This window comes from Oryctolagus cuniculus, chromosome 20, assembly GCF_051225735.1.
Source record: "Oryctolagus cuniculus isolate XC-2025 breed Fujian yellow rabbit chromosome 20, ASM5122573v1, whole genome shotgun sequence".
Lineage (NCBI taxonomy): Eukaryota > Metazoa > Chordata > Mammalia > Lagomorpha > Leporidae > Oryctolagus > Oryctolagus cuniculus.
In genome coordinates this window covers 51,269,125-51,289,423 of record NC_142886.1, presented here as the reverse complement: position 1 = coordinate 51,289,423, position 20,299 = coordinate 51,269,125, and the positions used below count along the sequence as shown (strand labels likewise).

The 20,299-nt window shown below is 70.7% G+C and overlaps 1 protein-coding gene across 2 annotated transcripts; it reads right to left on the bottom strand.

The window, feature by feature from the left end:
• Positions 1–1,768: 1,768 nt before the first annotated feature.
• On the bottom strand, positions 1,769–18,619 carry ASPG (asparaginase). Of its 2 annotated transcripts, none has more exons than XM_051834944.3 (16): positions 18,490–18,619; positions 13,545–13,653; positions 12,942–13,053; positions 12,022–12,147; positions 11,002–11,085; positions 10,472–10,598; positions 8,593–8,705; positions 7,918–8,100; positions 7,707–7,820; positions 7,319–7,441; positions 6,402–6,497; positions 6,008–6,171; positions 4,339–4,425; positions 2,582–2,681; positions 2,267–2,347; positions 1,769–1,907 (listed from the first exon to the last, which is right to left on the bottom strand). In XM_051834944.3, exons 1-16 carry the CDS (start codon positions 18,569–18,571, stop codon positions 1,887–1,889), a joined length of 1,722 nt encoding a protein of 573 aa, XP_051690904.3. In that variant the 5' UTR covers positions 18,572–18,619; the 3' UTR covers positions 1,769–1,886. The 2 variants fall into 2 exon arrangements, with proteins under 2 accessions (XP_051690904.3, XP_089178915.1); XM_089322789.1 differs by having other exon boundaries at positions 6,417–6,497.
• Between the last annotated feature and the right edge of the window lie 1,680 nt (positions 18,620–20,299).

Genomic DNA, 20,299 nt, shown 5'->3' with positions numbered 1-20,299 from the left:
GGTGGGCCAGAGAATGTCCCAGCCTGCGGGAGGGGCGGGCGGCGGTGGGGGTGGGGCGCCCCGGGAAGGCGGCTGATCTTGGGATGAGAGGGAGATGTTCCCAGAGATAGCCTGGGCCCTGGTGAGCTGAGACGCCCCACCACCACCACCACACACAGTGAAATTCCCAGGTCTGGACCCGGCGGCCTAGGCCAGGACGGCTATGGGAAGGATGATGACCCAGTGGGGACGAGAGGGGCCAACCCGTGGCACAGTAAGAGCTCCTGGGGGCCACACACGTCCCGGGGGTGGCGACTGGCGCCGGCCCTTCCCCTCCTGGCTCCTTGGCGATTCTCCCCGGGGACAAGACACTTCCACACCTGTGCCTGCAATGGCTCACGGCTTCCCGGGACACTTGCCGGGTCCACAGCCGTGCGGGGGGGGGGTCACCCTCCCAGCCCTGAGCCGTCTGTGCCAGCTCCCTGGGTGACCCACTTGGGGAGGAGCCAGCTCCGTGGCAAGACGCTGGTCCCGGCACCAGAGGCCCTCTCCACGCCGGCAGGCCGGCACCTGCCATGTGGGGTAACGTGTGCCACCCAAGGCTTTCGCAATCTGAGGCTGCGTGTGCTGTGGCCGTGAGCAGCAGGTCCTGCCCGGTCCCCAGGAGGGGCTGGGAGCTGCCCAGAGCCGCTGTGGGCCTGCGGCGCGTGGGCTGGGCTCGGCAGTGGGACCCCATCCCACTGCCTCCCCAGTGACCGTGGGGCTTGTGGCGCCCGGGCCTTGTGTCCCCTCCTTGTCCCCACAGCCCTGCTCATCGGGCCTGCGTCAGCTGTGGGGCAGCCGCGCTCGTGTGGCGTCACAGCTGCGAGGCCCGGGCACGCCTGCATCCGGGTGAGGAGGGAGCTGCCGGTGGCCTGGCCCAGCTCAGTGCCCAGGACCTGCTCAGGGGACCACGGTCCTGCCCGGGCTCAGGGGGACTGGGCACCCAGGCCAGTGGCCAGACAGATAGGTGGGGAGCCTCTGCTGGGCTGCTGGAGAGGCGCCAAGGCTGCAGAGCCCGCAGCTCCCGGCTCCTCACACTCAGCGGGGCGGGCCCGGGGCCGTGCGCGGCCCGAGGCAGGCCCTGGCCGGCCCAGTGGCACCCGTGGCGGAGCCTGGGCCTGGCCCAGCTGCCTGTGGGAAGCTTGGACCGAGAGCTGGCTGCAGGTGCAGACTTCAGCCCATCGGGCGGCACCTGCTCGCAGCAGTTACCCCCGGCCCAGGTGACCGCTTTCCTGTCTCCCCAGTGGGCGGCGGCCTGGGCAGCCTGGTTCACGGTGGGTGATGGGCTGGGGCTACAGGCAGCTCGGGCAGATGGGGGCTGGAATGAACCGCGGGGCAGGGGCTCACCCCAGGGAGCAGCCCGTCCCCCCGAAGGCCCTGCAGAGGCCCGGGGGGCCCCTGCCCCATGCTGGGGAGATGGGGTGACCGGGGACCAGACGGCAGCCTGGGCAGGGACCACAAGGACCTCTGGGTCAAGCTGGATTGCGTGCTCATCCTGGCGGGTTTGGGGCTGCCTGGAGGAGAGGGCTGCCAGCTCATGAAAGAGCAGGAGAGGGGACCAGGGCCGACTGGAGGTGGGGACAGCCTGGGCAGGGGCCGTGGGGGAAGGGAGCCCCCGGGCGCCACCCCTGCCCCAAGGGCCCGGCTCACACCCAGACCCTCCACCTGCCCTCTCACGCCCTCCCCCAGGGGGCTGAGGACGCCGCCCTGTGCCCAGAGCAGGGGACCCAGACACATCCACGGCGGCTAGGGGAGCTGGGAGGCGGCTTTATTTCCTGCGGCCCCGCAGTGAGGGTGCAGCACCATCGGTGGGCAGGTCTTCCGGGGGTTGGGGGAGGCTTGAGCTGCAGCAGGACGGCCTCAGGCTAGACACCAGGCAGCACCTCCTGCAAGTTCCAGGCTTCCTGAGACCACGGAGCGGCCCCGGCCGTGTGTGGAGGTGGAGGGGGCCAGGGACCAGCTGGGCGTCTGTGGGGCCAGGCAGCTGGGACCTGCACAGGGGGCTGGGGCCCCGTTCCCAGGCCGGGTGGGTAGGGCCTGGACGAGTGCAGGGGGGCTGAGGTAGGCCCCTCCTCCCTGAAGCCCTCCCTGCTCTGCCTCCCCACCCCCACCCCAAGCACCCCCAGCTGGCCCAAGCCCCTCTCAGCCTCTTCGGGCTGTCCCGCGATCAGTGTTCAGACACAGTCCCCAAGGCAGGGTTCGGCCACTTTTGGGCAGGCGGTCAGCCCTGCCCGCTGGGACTTACCGGACTTGAGGCCTCTGAGGCCTGGGCACCCTCGGGGCCCTGCAGGAAGGACACGGCCTCCCAGGTCCCAGCTGCTCTGGCCTGCGGGGGAGCAGGCATGGAGGGGCAGCCCCCGCCTGCACCTCCTGCCCGCCGCGTCACGTCACGGGCCCAGTGTCTCCTTCACTCTCCTCCGGGTTGGGGGAGTGGCAGCTCCCAGGGCTCCTTGTGGGAGACGGACCCCTCCCCCCACCCCCATCCCGAGAGCAGGCAGGCGTGACAGGGAGGGGCGGAGCTGCCAGGGCTGATGTCCCCCAACCCCGCAGGGGCACTCACGACGTGCAGGGCACTGCGTCCATCATAGCCGGGCCGCCCCAGGTCGGCCCCTGCCTGCGTCCAGGCCTGCAGGCCTGCAGTGTCCGCCCGGGCCGCCAGCCTGGCGAGAGAGGATGGGTCAGGGCCGGCTGGACACACATCCTGCCCCCTGTCCCTGCCCCCACCTCGGGTGGCCCAGGGCGGACTTACAATGCCAGCCCCAAAGAGCTGACCCAGCAGCGCACGGCCTGGGGACTGGCACGCAGCCTGGAGTCTGGTTTCACCGGGTGGGCGTGCCCGTGACTCAGGTCAAGGGTGCACACACACATGCCCACACCCGCCCAGACATGCACACGCATGCACACACGCACACACCCGCCCAGGCATGCACACATGCACACGCACACACACAGACATGCCCACACCCGCCCAGACATGCACACGCATGCACACACGCACACACACACCCAGGCATGCACACACACGCACACGCACACATGCAGACATGCCCACACCCGCCCAGACATGCACACGCATGCACACACGCACACACACACCCAGGCATGCACACACATGCACACGCACACGCACACATGCAGACATGCCCACACCCGCCCAGGCATGCACACACACACACGCACACGCACACGCACACGCACACACCCGCCCAGGCATGCACACACACACACGCACACGCACACACCCGCCCAGGCATGCACACACACACACGCAGACATGCCCACACCCGCCCAGACATGCACACACATGCACACACGCACACACCCACCCAGGCATGCACACACACATGCACACACACACGCACACGCACACACCCGCCCAGGCATGCACACGCATGCACACACGCACACACCCGCCCAGGCATGCACACACGCACACACGCACACACCTGCCCAGACATGCACACACACACACACGCACACACCTGCCCAGGCATGCACACACGCACACGCACACACCCGCCCAGGCATGCACACGCACACGCAGACACGCACATGCACTCCCCACCTGCAGTTTCACAGCCCTTCTGGCGCCGGCCCACTGAGTCACTCGGGCTCAGAGGAGACCCCAGCAGGCTGCAGGGAGGCCTGGCTTGGGGCCAGGGTGAGGCTGGCACCAAGCAAGCGAGGCCCCTCCCCACAGCGGCGGTCATTTCTGGGGTGAATCTCGCACCTGCTCCCAGGCCAGGCCGCGGGCCCGCAGCCCTCAGAGCAGCAGCACCCCCAGTTCTGCCCAGCAGAGTCCCGGCTGCAGCCCCAGCTCCCCCATCTGTCGGCGAGCTGAGCGGCCTGCCTGGGGTGCAGCCCTGGACCCAGTGGGCTTGGGAAACAAGGCCAGCCGTGGTCACAGAAGACCAGGGGCACAGCCCAGGCGACCCTCCTGGGCTCTTAGCTGCTCACCGCCCCAGCCCCGAGAGCCCACCTCCCCGGCCTGGCAGTCTGCAGGCAGCGTCTCCCACCTCACCCCAGAGCCGGGCCCCGGGCCTCGGGCTGCGGCCTTGCCAGTGCCAGGCGTGGGGCTGGGGGCATGAGGGCTGGGGTCCTCTTCCTGCTGGCCCCCCTCTCCCTGAAGGCCTGCTTCTAGCACCCACACACACCCCCGGCTGGCACCTGCACCCTGGCCCAGGCCTTCCCGCGCCTGCCTCTCCCCACACATGCACAGCTCGCCGTGTGAAGTGCACACTTTGTGGAGAGACCCCTCTCGTGTGCGCCAGGCTGCGCCCCCTCCTCGAACCCGGGCCACATCCTGGAAGCCCTCACCTGCAGAGCTCCGTGCCCGCGTCCTCCAGCTCCTGGGGGGACAGGCGAGCCCCGGCCGCCCGCAGCAGCTCGATGACGCCCTGGTGCCTGCGTGGGAAAGAGCTCCCGCTGACGGCTGCGTCCCCCCCCCCCCCGACCTCTCGCCTCCCCTCCCAGCCCCAGCGCTGTCCACTCGCACCTCTGCCCCGGACCCCTTCCCAGGACACGTGGGCTCTGCAGGACCAGTCGGCTCAGAGCGCCCTCTTCCCTGCCCCAGCTCCTGATGCACCCCAAACTCTGACACACGCCCCACGGCCTCCCGGCCGGGCCAGGGCTGGCTCTGGGGAGTGCAGCCAAGGAGGTCCCGCTGGGGGCAGCATGCCCGGGCAGTGTGTCCTGCTGGGGGTGGGGCGGACACAGGGAGGGGGCTCCGGCAGGCCCAGGGCCACGCAAAGTGCAGGGGTGCGGCCCCCGCAGCAGCCACAAGAGCCACGGTGACACCGCCAGGGACTCTCAGCAGGGTGCCCAGCCCCCACAGCCCTCCCCGGTGCCACCCCAGGGGAGCAGCAGGGCCGGGCAGGCGGCGAGGCTGGGAGACCGGTTGGGGGGGTGTTGTGACAGCCGGGCGGGGCCGCGGTGAGCTCATCCCCGCGCCACCCACCCACGCCCGAGCTCGCCAGTCGGGACTCTCCAGCCAGATCAGCCCAGCCCAGCGGGGCTCGCCCTGCAGCCCTCCCCCCACCCACCCACCACACCTGCCCTACAGGGCACTGCAGGGCGAGACCTGGGCCTGGACACTCTGGCCTCTTTCCCAGGGCGCTCCGGAGCACCCCTCCCTGTGTCCAGGTCCAGCCCAGGTCCTGCCGAAGCCCCCACGAGGGGTCTCGGCTGTGACTGGGCAAGTGCAGAGGCAGAGCTCAGCGCCCCGTCGGGCCCCGCCCAGAGCCAGACCTGGTGCACACTCCCAGCCCTGCTGCCACTGGGGGCGGGCAGCAGCAGGGCCGCACGCCGTGCCCCCACCCCACCCGAGAGGTCAGCCGGCCCTGCCGGCCCTGTGCCCATCCCGCCTCCCCCCTCCCCAGTTTCGACTTCATTCACAGGTGGGCCAAGCCCAGCCCTTGGGGAGATGGCAGGAGGGGCGTGTGATGGCCCGGGCTGGTGCTCCCAGGCCCTGCGCCCACTAGACTGGGCGGTAGGAAGTCCCCAGATGGGGTCCCGATGTCCACAGTGACCCTCACCGCTGACCATCCGGTTGTGAGCCTCTGTCTTCAGCCCCGACCTTCACACTACCCGAGCCGGGCAGGCACTTGGTGCTCGGGCCGTGGCGGCCTCGGCACAGGCCGGCTCTGGCCACCTCTCTGTCTAGCATCCTGTACCCCCCGCGCTCTCACCCCCATAGCACTGTGCCCCCGTCCGGCAGGCAGGGCCCTGCGTGAAGGCCGAGCCCCTAGGGCACCTGTGCGTGCGGCTGCACACCTGCCTCTGCTGCGCCCTGGCCTCCCTGCAGCCCACAGGTGCAGCCCACAGGTGCGCACAGGGAACTGGGGCACCCAGGCCCTCAGGCTTCATTTCTCCCCCAGAGACCCCGTGCCAGGCTTACAAGGCCACCTCCTCCGTGAAGCCCGGGGTCAGGAAGCTGGGTCCTGTCCTGCCCCTGCCCGCACATCCTCCGAGCGCCGAGACCCCGTACCTGCCCCTCACGGCCAGCAGCAGCGGGCTGCAGCCGTCCTCGTCACAAGTGTCCACCTGCACGCCCCTCTGCAGCAGTGCAGCCACCACGCCGGCCTGGCCTGCCCGGGCGGCCGCGTGCAGAGGGGTCTGACCTCTGAAGTCTTCCAGACCTAGGTCACTTCCCTGTGGGAGACACATGGGCGCGTGACCCCCCAGGAGCGCTGGGCAGGGCTGGGGTACACCCTGATGGGGGGCCCTGGCACAGCCCCCGTGGCCACACCCAAGAGGCTGTGGTCCCCAGCTAGAAGGAAAACCTTGCTGTGTGGCCCATGGGATGTGGTCCCAGCGGGGTTCCCGGGGCCACAGCAGGCCCGTGCCCCCCCACCCCCCAGGCCGGCTCCCGGGGGGCTCACCAGCTCCACTAGCACCTGCAGAGCCTCCAGGTCCCCGGCGTGGGCTGCGGCACAGGCCAGGCTGGGCACCAGCATGTCCCGCACAGCATCAGCCTCCTGGTGGGGGAGCAGGGTTCCTGGGTCCCGGCATCCCCCGGGGAGAAGGAGCCTTGAGCCTGAGCCCCCGACAGGGGGAGGCAGGGCCCGGGCCACCGCGTCCCAGGGCTGTGGCTGGAGCCGCATCAGTCCGCCCAGACGCGGGAGCAGAGGCCAAGCACGGGGCCACCATGTGGCTCCTTCTTCCCCCCTGCTGTGGGACCGCGGCCTGTGAACCCCCACTCCCATACGCGCCCCAGGGTTTGTGTCCACATCGTCTCCATTGTCAGAATCCTTCGCCACCACTGACAGGAGTGCGGGAAGGGGTGCCGGCCCCCCCCCCCGGAGAGAAAGGGCTGGTTCCACACATCTGCACATCCCGGAATAGGTCACTGGGAGCTCCCCGAGATGCCGGTGCCCACGCCAGCCCGATTGCAGAGCTGTGGCTGCCGCCTGCACCCCTGGAGGCACCGCGGGCCCACACAGCCACCCTAATAACAGGCCATATGGCCCAGGCCTTTGAGCTGGCCGTCAACCGGCCCAGCGAGCGGCCCCGCCCTGCTCCCCAGAGGGGACACCGAGGCACCACTGGATGCCGTGAGCAGGGAGGCCCCGGCTGGCGCGGCTGTGACGGGGATGGAGTTGGCCTCGTTCCCGCGAGCGTGGCGGGGCCTGCAGCCTCAGTCGGTGCTGGCAGCGCCCGCCCCAGGGCCAGCAGAGACAGTGGACGCCAAGGGAGGGCTCCACCACACTGCCCTGGCCCGTTGCGTGGGCTGTGCGGTGGGCCCAGCAGGCCCGTCTGTCCCCACCTGGGGTCCCACGGGCACTGAGGGGCTTCGTACCTGGCCGTCACCAAGCCTTGACAGCCAGGCGAGCCCACGGCCCAGCAGGCTGCCCGGCAGCGGGCGCCAGCTCCTCTCATCTGCCGGCAGCGTCATCTCCCCGCGGAGGTCCGTGGCCAGCAGCTGGGGGAGAGGACACAGGTCAGGTAAGCCCAGGACACGGTGTGAGGGCTGCTGGGCGCTGTGGTCAATGTGGAGGCCCCGCCCCGGGCCAGCCCTGCCCTCTGGCTCGGGGTCTCAGAAGGCCCAAGAGCTGTTGGTCCCCGGCCTGGGGCCAGGCAAGGGGTGTGCGAGCCTGGGCCCCAGAGCCAACCCTCCCCCCAGGGGGAGCCCTGAGCCCTCCCTGCGCCCTTCCAAGCCACCGTACCCCACCCCCAGTGGCTCCCACCTGCTTCCTGCGGTCCAGGCTGAGCCCTGGCTGGCCCAGCACATAGGACAGCTTGGCCAGGGCGGCCTCCGATGTCATGTCAAAGCCGGAGACGACGCCCGCTCCTGCCATGGCCTATGGGGACAGAGTGCACAGACAGCTTCCTTCAGGAAGGCCCCCAGCAGGCGCCTCAGCCGGCAGGGGCTGGGCTCAGCCCCTTCCGCACCCCTACCATGCTGGCCGCGTAGTCCGAGGTCACGGTCCCCTGGAGGCAGTGTGTGCAGTTGACAATGATCAGGCCACGCTCGGCCGCTGCCCGCAGTTCCTGCAGCAGGTCCGGCTTGCTGGGCCCATTGCCTGAGCCGAAGGTCTCCATGATCACGCCCTTCAACGGCGGCTGCAGGAAGGCCCGGACCTGGGGGGCGGCAGGGGCGAGAGGTGAGTGCGCCAGCAACCGGCGACACCCAGCCTGGGCCTGGGCCTCCCGGGGCCGCCCCGTGCAGAGGGGCTGCAGCTGGACGCCTGCTGTGCGGCCAGGGTGGCGGGGGGAGGACCACGGGGGCTGCTCCTGGACGCCGCCGCCGCCGAGAGGCAGCGAGAATGAGCGGAGTCCTGGGGCAGCTCCCGGCGAGCCCCGGGGAGTGGCTGGCCCCGGCACTGGGCGTCCACACAGACAGCCAGAGCCCCCGGAGCTGCCGAGAGGGCGCCACAGCCTCAGCCCAGGCGGCTGGGGGCGGTGCGTGGCCTAGAGGCCCCTCGGCCCCCGAGGGCTCAGCCTGAGGGCTGGGACGGGGTGGGGCCACACTGCCGATGCCCCGTCCCCAGTGGGGTCTGTGCTGGCTGGGGAGACACCGGGGCACCACGGGGAGCAGGAGCCGTGGAGGGCCGCTGGGGGCCACGTTCCTACCAGGGAGGCGGGGATCCCGGGGTAGAGGCGCAGCAGGCCCACGTCGCGCTCCATGCTGCTGCACACCCGCAGCCGGCCTCTCCCGCCGCCCTTCCGCACCAGCTCCCGGCTGACTGTGGGGACACGGCAGGGCTGGGGTGAGGCGCCGCTCCTTGCGGGCCTGCAGCCCGGCCCGGCTGACCGGTGGCGGTGGGGCAGCGGGCACCACCAGTGGCAGCCACGGAGGCTCCGGAGTCCCTGTTCTTCCCGCGTGGGGCAGAGGGGAGGGTGGCAGCTGGGGACCAGGCAGGTCCCCGCTCCCTGGGGGAACCCAGGGGACTGGAGCACGGTGGGGGGCCTCGGCCCCAGGCGCGAAGGCAGGGCCTGGGGATGACGCTGCCGCGTGACAAGCACGTGGCCCACAGCTTCCTCCTCTGCTCCCAGGGCGCTGGGCAGGGCCGCGGCACAGAGGCATGGGCGGGGCGGGGCGGGGCCAGCAGGACCTGCTCACCTGTGCTGAGCAGACTGAGCGCCGAGCCCCCGGTGGTCCACCCTGCTCACTCCCCAGGAAGGCCCCAGGGAGCCCCGGGCAGGGGGAGACAGAGGCACTGGCATCCAGCCTGGCTCCACCCCCACGGCCCCCTCCCCAGGGCCCCAGCAACCACACCCTGGGCGGAGCCTGGGGTTTCCCAACACAGGTGCTGAGCCGGCCGGGCAGCCTGACTCCAGGTGGGTGGGTCGCGGGTTCCCACACAGCTGCACACGCAGGGGAAGGTGTGCCGGGGAGGCGGGTCTCAGGTCTGGGCCTGGGCCTGGGGCACAGCTCTGGCACAGGCCCCCGGCAGCAGCCTGGCTCCTGGGCCCACACACAGGTGACTCAGTCCCCACGGCAGCCGCCCACACCTCCGCGCCACGCCGCAGGGCCCAGCGCCCACCCCCAGCGCCGGCTTGCGTGCCCCCTCCTCCAGAAAGCCTCTGGGCTTCTCAGGCCCTCAGGGAAGCCAGCAGACCCCTGCCCGGATCCCGGCATCCAGCTGTGCTACACACGTCCCATACCCACTGCGCTCCCTGGGTGACCAGCCCTCTCTGCCTCAGTTTCCCACCCACAGAACCAGGCAGGGGTCGTGGGGGGCCCAGGGCAGCCCCTGCCCTGCGGCTCCCTCAGCCTCCCCTTGGTCCCAGGCCTGGGGCTGCGAGGTCAAGGCCCTGGCAGGGCGGCCCAGCCCCCTCTCTGCCACGTGTGCACGACCCTCGGGCCACAGCGTGGGTGAGGGGCAGCTCCGCCCCCCCAGACGCTGGGACGCGGCACAGCCACGCGGTCAGACGGGAACGGCGGCGTGGGCTCCACACAGCAGCCCAGCTCCCCAGGGAGCACCAGCTGGGCCTGGCCTAGGAGCTGGCCCTGGGGTGGGGCAGAGGGCCGGGTGCCCCAGGCCTCCGTCTGCAGGGGGGCCGGGACGGGTGGGGGGGCGGCAGAGGGCGTGTGGAGGGGGCGCACTTGCCTATTGCAGTGTCACAGAGCTGGCCCCGTCCCCCCCACGCAGACCTGGAGCCCGGCCAGCACGCAGAGCCCCCCCGACGCATCCCAGGCCGGGTGACCCACCCCCTCCACGGGGCCTGATGGGGCTCCTGCACCCAGGGCAGGGGCGGGGCCGGGCCTGGCAGCCCGGTGGACAGAGGGACGCCCACGGGACTCCCAGGGATGAGGGCAGCCTCAGGTGGGGCAGAGCCAGGACGGCCACTGAGAGGAGCTGCAGGGCTCAGGCCGCGTGGCGGGGGCGGGACTGCGGGGGTGGACCCCCAAGCCAGCGTCTCCACGGCCTGGGGCAGCACCAGGCTCTTGGCCAATCCAGAGAAGCCCTGGGCCCCAGGCACGACCTCCCGGCTGCTTGCGGCTCACTTGTGACGTCTGCGCCCACGGTGGCCAGGGGCTGCAGGTTGGGCGAGCAGAAGGCCGCAAACCTCCGAGCGTCCACCTTGGTGGCCCGGTTGCCCCGAAACAGCTGGTTCTGGAAGAACAGACAGACCTGCGGGGTGGGGGGGTGGTTCAGAGCCAGGCCACCCAGCCAGGACCCCTGCCGCCCCCTCCCGGCTGGCAGGTGACCCCACCCCCTGAAGCCCTGCTGCCCCCCACAGGGTGTCCCCGCTCTGCCACCCCTACAGGCAAACCCAACCCGCGGGGCCTGGGTGACCTGGGCACAGCTGAGCCAGCACTGGTGGCAGGAGGCCCCCACACTTCCTACCTGCCCCCCGGGACTCCAGAGACCCCGCCCACGTGGCCTGCAGGGCCCAGCTCAGGGGAGGGGCGGGGTCTGGTCTCTGCTCATGAGGGCTGTCTACAGGAAAGCGCCCGCAGCAGGGGACAGGGACCCGGCCACAGAGGACAAATACTCGGGACCTGGCCGGGCCCCCAGGCTGCGGCGTGGGTACCTCGGGGATGACGAACTGGCCAGCCATGAGCAGAGCCCCCAGCAGGTTCTCGCGCCCGTCGCTCTGCAGCGCGTGGATGGGCACCTGGGGAGAGGACCCACTGTCCGGCTGCCCAGCCCCCAGCAGGGTCTGGGCACGGGAAGGGCAGCGCAGGGCGGACGGTCAGCCCCACGGCTCTGCCCAAGCTGCTCGAGCCCCCGCAGGCCGAGTGCCCAGGCCCCACCCAGGGAAGAGAGCTATGGGCAGAGCTGCTGGGGCGGGTGCAGAGGGTCCTGGGGAGGGGAGTGGCCAGCAGGGCCTGTGGGGGGAAGGGGTCCTGGGCACAGCAGGACCAAGGATGCCCCACCGCAGACCAGCGGGGCGGGGTGGAGCAGTGATGGCTCTGGGCCCCCCACGGAGGCCTGCGCTGAAGGGCGTCCTGCTCCCCAGGCCAGGGGGTACAGGGACCCCCCCATTGAGACCCTCTCGAGGGTCCAGCGACTGGGCAGAAGCAGCCGAGCCCGCTCCCCTGACAGCACTGGCAGACCTGGCTAGAGGCCTCCAGACTCGAAGGAATGGGGGTCCCAGCCCCCCTCAGCCCCCATCCATGGAGAGGATCTTCAGGGGCCCGGGTGTGCTCCCGCGAAGACGACGGCACAGGGACCCCTCCTGCAGCCTCCGGCCGGCCCTGGGGGGACCCGACCCCGAGCCGCCGCCCTCTTCCCACCCGCGGTTTCCCAGAACATTCCGTCAGCCGCGGCTCTGAGGTCGCGCCTGGTGCCCGGGATGGCATCGGGGGTCACAGCGGGGGGGGGGGTAAAGGACAGGGAAGCACACGGGCACGTGCTCTGAGTGCGGCACTGAGCCGAGCCCCAGGCGGTCAGAGCCCACGGCAGACGCGGGGCCGCGCGGGCCTCAGTCGGGCCTGGGCTCCGGTGCTCCCGGGCTCTCCCAGCTGGGCAAGACAGCAGCCGGCCGGGGCCCTCCTCCAGGGCCGGCCCGCCCCGCCCTCTGCCCCGCGGCCAGGTGGGCCTGGGTCACCTGGGCTCCCGTGAGGACCACAGGTTTCTGCAGGTTCTCCAGCACAAAGGACAGCACGGAGGCGGCGAAGGCCATGGTGTCTGTGCCGTGGATGACCACAAAGCCGTGGTACTGTTCATAGTGTCGCTGCAGGGGGCAGGGGGCTCAGGGTCAGCGGCAGGGGAGGGGCCCCATGCTCTCCCCCTCCCCCATGGCACTGTGGCTCCCTCAGAGAATGAGAGGGTATGGGTCGGAGGGGCCTGTGCCCCCGAGGACAGCAGTGCCCCCTGGACGTCCAGCCGGCGTCTGCAGGCGGCGTCGGCCAGGGCTCGGCAGCCTGCAGCGTGCGCCTGGGTGGGCGTCAGCCCCAGCGTAGCAGCTGGGGGCTGCGGGCTGGGAGGGAGCCGGCAGGCTTCCAGGACCCGGCTTGGGCAGGCGGGCAGCACCCTGACCGGCAGCCTCCGGCCACCACCTGCGAGAGGACGCTGGGGCTGGACCTCGTGGGGCAGGAGGCCCAGGCTGTGCTTCAGGGGCACAGTTCTGAGAGCCAAGGGGTCCCCCCACCCCCCACACCAAGCTCTTCCCAGGGGCCCGCAACTGCAAAGAAGCTGGCGCCTGTGGCAGGGCACCCCCTGCTGGCCACACAGGGCACAGCCACAGGCAGGGCCAGACTGCAGCGCGGGACCCAGGGCCACCGGGGCACTGCCCTGCACCAGGGCGGCCCAGGCTGGACGCGTCCACTGCAGTTCCCCTTGCAGACACAGGGGCAGGTCCAGGGCCACCACTGTCCCAGGCAGGAGACGTCAAGGGGGGGACAGGTGCGTGGCGATCATCAGGTCCCCCTCCCACCCAGGATTCCCATGGGGAGTGCGGCAGGGGCCCGCCCTGCCCCCGCCCTGCCCCCGCCCTGCCCCCGCCCCGCCCTCAGCCCGTCCCACTACCTCGATGGTCTGAGCAAGCTGGACCCACTCGGTGATGGTCATGTCACTGGAGTCGAACAGGGGCTGGCACTCCAGCACGGTGTAGGTGATCCTCTGGCCCCGGCTGGCGGGGCTGCAGAGGGCAGGGCAGGACACCTCAGGGACGGGCCCAGCCCCCGACACCTGGAGATCCCCCAGGAGGCAGAGGAGGCGGGCCGGGCTGCCCCGAGCCAGCCACTTCTGCCAGGAGGGGACCCCGCCGGGGGAGACTGGCCACGGGGCGACTCTCAGCTCAGCCTCCGGCCGTGAAGGTGCCAGGCAGCTGGGCCAGAGCCGGGATGAGGAAGGGGCTCCGGGCAGGGACAAGGAGGCCCAGCTGCCCCCAGCCTCATCAAGCTGCTCAAGGCCACTGTAGCCTGGGCTGGGGTGTTGGGGGCCGCGGGGGAGGGGCACAAGAGGCCCCAGTGCAGGCACAGGTTCGGCTCCCGCGGGGGGCGCTCATGGCTCACTTCTAAGCCCCGCAAAGTACACAGAAACCAGGGCCCTGGACGGAAGCGGCTGCGTGGGCCCCCAGCGGGCACTGCGCCTCTGCCCCGGCATCCCCTGCCCGGACCCCACACTCACGGCAGCACCAGGGTGTCCTCGGGGAGGCCACAGGCCCGCGCGTGCTCCTGGTCGTGGAACATGGGCAGCGCCTTCAGGACGGCAGCCAGGCCCCCACCGGGGACCAGCACTGTGGGCAGAGCCCGGGCAGAGGGCGGGTCAGGGCTGGCGGCCACGGCCAGGCCTGTGGGCTCCACCGCCCTGAGGCAGGCCCTGGCAGGAGCAGGGGGCAGGGGCTGGGCTGGGCCGCATGGGGCCCTGGCCCTTCTGGAAGTCGGGGGCTGGGGGGCCGGGCAGCTGTGTCCTTGTCTGCTCCCAGCCCCCTGAGCAGCCCTGCCTGCCCCCTGGCTGCTGGCCAGGCCCTGACACCTCCCGACTGAGGCCACGGGCCCTGGTCGGCCCCAGCGCTCACGAGGCAGCCACACACTCCCACTACCCTGGTCCTGGTGCTCCCTCTCAGCAGGGAGCTGCGTGTGACTCCTCCGGGGTCCAGTACACGTCCCCTGCCCCAGCCGCCTGACCTGCAGGGACCGGCACACAGCAGGTGCCGCGTGCTTGGGCCTCTGCCTCCACTGTGCAGGACGGCGCCCTGCCCCGAGGGACCCTGAGAGGGGCAGATGAGCCCCGGGAGCTCCTGGCTCCGGCCTGGCCCAGCCCCAGCCATTGTGGCCATCTAGGGAGCGGGCCAGTGGATGGAAGACCTCACTCTCCCTCTCTCTCTCTCCCTCCCTCTTTCTCTCTCCCTCCCTCTCTCTCTCTCTCCCTCCCCCCCCCCCTCTCTCTCCTCTCTCTCATAACTGAATGAATCTTTAAAAAAAAGAGAAGAGCTCAGGGCGGCCGCCATCACAGCCGAGTGAGGACCTGGACATCTGTGGGGCCTCTGTCCCGCCTGTCACAGGGCGCGTGGTGGGGACAGTGGGGGGCCTCCTCTCTGGCCCCGGGGGGACAGCAGGGGTGAGCTCAGCGTGGCCCCCGCCCCAGGCCCCTCTCTGATTCTGCGCTGCCTCTGAAAGCTGCTGTCGCTGCCCCCAGAGCCGGTGCTGCAGCCGCCGGCCGAGGGAGCCCACAGGGCCTGTGCATTCCCTGGAGGGGCTCGCGAGCCCACTGGGTGCCCCCACGAGGGCACATGCCCCGCGCTCGGGCACCAGCCACGCTGCCCCCAGCTGCTGCGAGAGTCCAATCCCTCCCCCTGTGTCACTCTGACCACACCTCGCCTCCCCAGAGTCAGCAGCTCAGGACAGCGCTGACCCCAGCCCCAGCCTGGTGGGACCCCTGGCTGGCGCCCCCGGCTGTGCCCATCCCCACAGCTGCACGTCAGTGAATCAGGGCAGCCCTCGGCTAGCTCTGCGGCGCTGCGTGAGGAGCCGGGGGGGCTGGGACCGTCACAGCCACCGCAGCCACCATCGCCCTCCTCGACCTGCCCCGCCCCTGCCCTCTGGGCCCCCCAGCCCTGCAGGGTTGCTGTTACAGGTACTGCAGGACACTCCTCCCTAAAGAGGGGTTCACTTGGGCTCGAGGTCTGGGAGTCGGGGTCCACGGTCAGGAGCTGCGCCTGCCGCAGGCACCTGGGAGCTGGGGAGAAGCCACAAGACCACGCTCGGCGTCCTGGTGCCTGTGCACGGCCAGGCTGGGCTCCCAGGGGACAGACTCTGCCGAAGTCACTGGGGGGGGACCTGAGGGGAGGGGCGCTGGAGCCACTCCTCGCCCCGGAACCCTCAGCTGGCTGTGCTCAGAGCACCCCCCCGCAGGGCCCCGAGGATGGCGCTGGGGGCTGGACGCTGAGGGCAAGTGGCTGGACGCCCAGGGCTGGCTCAGGCCGGCCACTGGCAAACACTGGGCAACAGCGCTCGGTAAACACCTGGGGACACGCCAGGGCCTTGTTTGTCAGCCCAGCCACCCCTGGGACACCCAAGGTGTGAGCAGGACATGACCCAGCCTCCAGGGGTCTGCGCTTGCCAGCCCAATGGCTGAGGACTGGCCTGCAGCCCCTGGGCCTCACGAGCCCCTGTGCCACACGGGGTGGGCTACAAAGTGGACCCCAGATGTCCCGCCCAGCCTCGTCTGCAGCAAATGCTGCCGGTGGCTGTGCTAGGCTCTTGAATGGGGGAGGGGCTGGTGGGTCCCTGGGGGGCCGTCTGCCCAGGCCAGGAGCAGAGCCCGGTGGCCCCTCGGGGCAGCCTCCAGGCGGGAGAACCGAGCCCGGAGGTGTGGAGCAGGCAGTCGGGGCAGCCCTGTCCCACCCCTGTCCTGCGGGCAGAGCTGGGGTCCGGGGAAACCCAGGCTCTCTGCCTGCGAGACCGGAAGCTGGAGCACGCGCGCTCTGGGCCTCGCAAGGAACCGCTGTCTGTGGTCACTCTGTGGCCAGGGGCCGTGGGGCCACAGCACGGGGCAGCGAGATGGGCAGACCCCCTGCAGTCCCTGTCCTCTCTGGGCCTGGCCGCACACGGGATGCGGAGGCGCGTGGACTCGCCATGCGGCTTCTCGGGGCCTGGGGACCCTGGGCGATTCCCTCGCCGTCCCCCGAAGCACAGGCTGACCCGTGGAGTCCACGGAGGAAGGCCTCCCAGGAGCAGGGGCCTCTTCCTGGCCCACTCAGGCAGGGGACTGAGCGCAGTGGTGGGACTTCACGCTGCCTCTCAGGTGTGTGCCCGCTAGGGGACCCCAGAGTCAAGCTTGGGACATGAACAAGCAGGCTTGGCGCCCTGTAGAGCGGCCTTCGGGAAGGAGGCCCAGGCCAAGGGCGCGGGTACCGCACTGCAGCCGCCAGGAAGCCGTGGCTGTCAGCCTGAGGGCTGCTGGGGCCGACTGTGGCCGGCGGGCAGCACCACCCCACAGCTGCCTGCAAGGAGCCAGCTCTGGGGGCCTCCCCACAGCTGGGACGTGGGTGGGGTCTGCCACTCAGCTCTGGGGGCCTTGGGTTCTGGGCTGCTGACGCTGGCCTGGACTGGAGACCCGTGATGCCCCTGTCCTGTGACACGGGCGCTGAGCTCGGGTGAGGGAAGGGATCACGCTGCCCCCGGGCCCTGGGCGTGGGACACGGGGCTGTTTACCAGCAGTGGACGCTGTCCCAACAGCCTCAATCCAATCAGCAGTGCCCCCGCCAGCCGCAGGGCGAGCCAGTTAATCATTGAGCCCCTAAGCTGGGTGCTAACTCCCCGTCCCAGCGGGGTGGGGAGGGCGGGGCCCTCTGGCCTGCGGAGCCCATGGTTCCTGGAAGCCTTCTCACCTCAGAGTTTTAGGCAAAAAGGTCAAGGTGCTCTGAGAGCACCTGCCCGACCCTGAACCCCTGACCCCGGCCCCGCACGGGGGCGCTCGGTGACTGCGACTGTCCCCTCTCTCTTCCTGACCCCAGGCCACACTCGGGGGCGCCCGGTGACTGCGACTGTCCCCTCTCTCTTCCTGACCCCCGGCCCCGCACGGGGGCGCTCGGTGACTGCGACTGTCCCCTCTCCTGGGGCGACACCCCAGACGCATCTCGTGTCTCCCTCCCCGTCCTCTGCGAGCGCAGCCCGGGGCTCGCCTGCAGCCGCACGGCACCTTGGCTGAGCGCTGGTTCTGCCTGGAAGCCGCCGGCCTGAGTGACACACAGCCTGTCAGGGAGGGCCGGTGACCGTGCTGGCGGGACAGGCTGGCTGCTGGGGGCTCACGAGGCGAAGACCCCCCAGCCCGGACGGCGGCACTTGCACCCGCGCCCACCATGCAGTGGCTGCCAGCCCCCAGGGAGCGCGTCCTGCAGCCGGGGTCCACCTGTCCCTCAGCTCAGACCCCCGCAACCATGGGAAGAGCTCCACCGAATTGCAGTTGGCCAGACGCCAGACCTGGGAGCCACACAGGGCCCCAAACAGTCCCCTGGGCCAGGGCTCAGGCAGCCCGGTCTCTGCCCCAGCCCCTCCCACTGTGGCCCAGTGGCCACCCCCCACCTCATCTCCGGTGTCCCCAGAGCAGCGTGACACACACCTGCTGAGACCCCACTAGGGGCCTGGGACAGAGCTGGCCCTCCAAGGGCACTGCTACTTTCTGCATCCGTCTCGGGAGGGCCAAGCAGGGGGACCAAGTGACTCCCACTGTGGGTGGCCCACGGGGGCCTCTGCCCGCCCGACACGGCTGAGCCGCATCCCAGGGCCTGAGCCCTTGAGGGCGGGCCTGGCCGGAGCCTCACGCTGACCTCCAAGCAAGAGGGGACGGAGAAGCCACCAGTGCCAGCGGCTGCTCCAGTGGAGAGGGGTGGCCAGGAGAGGAGGCGGGGGGCACTGACCACACCCCTGGGAGGAAGAGCCGGATGGGGCTGGGGGCTGGGCAGTGCTGAGGACACGTTAGGGGCAGGTGTGGCTCAGGTGTACCGGCCACAGCGGGTGAGTGGAAGGCAACACTTTCCCAGAGAGGCAGCTGCGTGAGGCCAGGTGGCCCGACCCACCGAGTCAGGGGTCACCGACAGAACCACGAGGAGGCTGCGCAGAAGGAACTAGAACATTCCAGAAGGTCAAGTGCAGTGGTCCCTCCCCATGCTGGGAGGCCCCAGGCTCCTTCCTGAGGTGCCCAGTTCAGGCCTGCGGCACAGCTGCCCAGGTGGCCTAGAGCTCTGGCCCTGCCCCAGGCCCTCCGTGGCCTCAGGCAAAGCCAGCCGAGCACCGTCACCAGGCTGGCTTCAGCACCAAGAGCAGAGGGCAGGGGTCTGAGGCCCTCCCCGAGGTGCCACGGGTCTGTGGGTGTCCACAGCCAGAGGGCACTGGGGGGCTGGGGCCCCAGGGCCGCGCGGCACCTCTGTCCCCGCCCTAGTGAGGGGTGCACAGAACTCCGCGTCCTCCTGCCCCACACCCACGGCTGCAGCTACACACGGGGAGACCCTGTGCTCAGGTCGCCTGGGACAGCAGCTCCAAGGTGAACTCCTGGGGCGCACAAGGGAGAAGGACCCCAGCCCAGCCCAGCCCAGCCGCCCAGGGCGCCCAGTGCAGGGGCTCCCGCTCACCGCCACCCTCGCTCCGCATGCCGATGGTGCCGCCGGTGTAGACAGCCAGCAGCCGCCGCTCAGGGCCCAAGGCGCGCGCCATGCCTGCTGGGGACACAGAGAGGCTGGGAGGAGGCCAGGGCCGCCCGGGGGGGCGGGGCCTGTCTAGGGCCGGGCCGGGCGGGTGGGACCTATGGGGCTGGGCCTAGGTGTCCGCTTCGTGCTGATGCAGGCGCCTCCCCCAGGCCCTCTCTGTCCGGCCCTGGGCGTGGCTGGAGCAGGCAGAGGCGCCCGCCCCCAGCGCGCTCTTGCTGACCTCCCAGACCCGCCACACGTGTGAGCAGACGGCCAAGCCGCATCCTGGGGTCAGGGACGCCGAAGAGACCAGCCCTGGCCCTCAACAACGGTTTCTCACCTGGCGGCCTTGCTGCATTGGCGGCGCGGGCCCCATGGGCCCCTGGGACCCCAGGCGCACCAGCCCAGGGCGGCCCCTGTACTCACCTGAGACCCGGTCCCAGGAATGGTGTGCTCTGGGCGCCAGGGGCTGGGTGCGTCACACATGGACTAGAGGTTCGTGTTCCTGCCCCCGAGCCACAAACATCTGTGCATGAGCTCCTGTGTGCCCGGCCCCTCTCTGGGGCCACGGGCATCGGTGGGGTTTGCACTGTATCCACTGCACATCCATGCAGTCGGTGCCCATGCTGTCCAGCGGCCAGGGGCGGGACACTGAGGGACCCAGGGCCAGGTGCCCATGCTGTCCAGTGACCAGGGACGGGCCCAGGAGCATCAAGAGGCCACTGCAGGCAGGCAGGGGGAGGAAGGGGGTGGCAGGCAGAGAGAGCGGTGTCAGCTGGTGTGAGGCCAGGGTGGCCCCTGAGCCCCTGGCCGCGCAGTGCGCTGGGTGACGAGTAGAGAACCGGGGGCAGGAATCAGTCACAGGGCCCTGTGCTGGGTCTGGTGGTCCCCTCCCCACCCGGCCGGCTCTCGAAGTGCAGGGTCACTGACGCAGACCCCAGGCTGACGCCCAGGAATCCAGGCACCAGCGTGACAGCCACTGTGCGGTCCAGGGCCAGCAGGCAACGCTCAGGGGGCCAACCCAGCCTGCCCACCCCCATTTTTATAAATTTGGTTTTTTATTTGAAAGGCAGAGTGACAGTGAGAGGGGGCGGGATCCTCCAGCTGCTGGTTCACTCCCTAGAGCTGGGCCAGACTGGAGCCAGAGCCTGGGACTCCTCCTGGTCTCCCACGCGGTCAGGGGCCCAAGCACCTGGGCCGTCCTCCGCCGCCTCCCAGGCCACAGCAGGAGCTGCACTGAAGTGGAGCAGCCAGGACTTGAGCCGGTGCCCCGGTGATGGCTTTGGCGCCACACCGGCCTGGTCGCCTGCTTCGGTGAATAAAGCTCGACCGGAGGTTCTGTACTCCTTTATGCGACCACGGGAAGGCCCCGACTGCCCCCCGACGGCCACCCTTCCAGGGGCGGGGGGGTGGGGGACACCTAGGTGACACCAAGAGGGAGGAAGCCCCCATGCCCGGGGCGTCCTCAAGCCCTGACCTCACATGGCCGGCTCCACCCAGCAGGGCCTCCCGGGCTGCCACGGGCTCTCCCCACTGCCTTTCCCAGGTCCCTGCACAGCAACCCCACCCACCCATGCCTGGAGGACCAGGCGCCCACTCGGCACCAAGGACCCGGGCCCCATGGCTGCAGGGCTGCAGGGCACCACAGGGGCTGTGAGGAAGAGGGGCTGAACGGGCTGACCGAGCTGGCCAGAGGGCCTGGCCCAGACTGGACACAGGAGTGAGTGTGTGAATGTGTGGCCTGGCCCCCCACTGC

What these genes read in the sequence shown, in the direction of transcription:
- ASPG (XM_051834944.3), bottom strand. Translation starts at nt 18,571, where the DNA reads ATGGCGCGCGCCTTGGGCCCTGAGCGGCGGCTGCTGGCTGTCTACACC. An exon ending in CATGCGGAGCGAGGGTGGCG is followed by an intron (nt 13,654 to 18,489) that starts GTGAGCGGGAGC and finishes CTCTGCCCACAG; the next exon opens with TGCTGGTCCCCGGTGGGGGC. An exon ending in GAGGACACCCTGGTGCTGCC is followed by an intron (nt 13,054 to 13,544) that starts GTGAGTGTGGGG and finishes TGCCCTCTGCAG; the next exon opens with CCCCGCCAGCCGGGGCCAGA.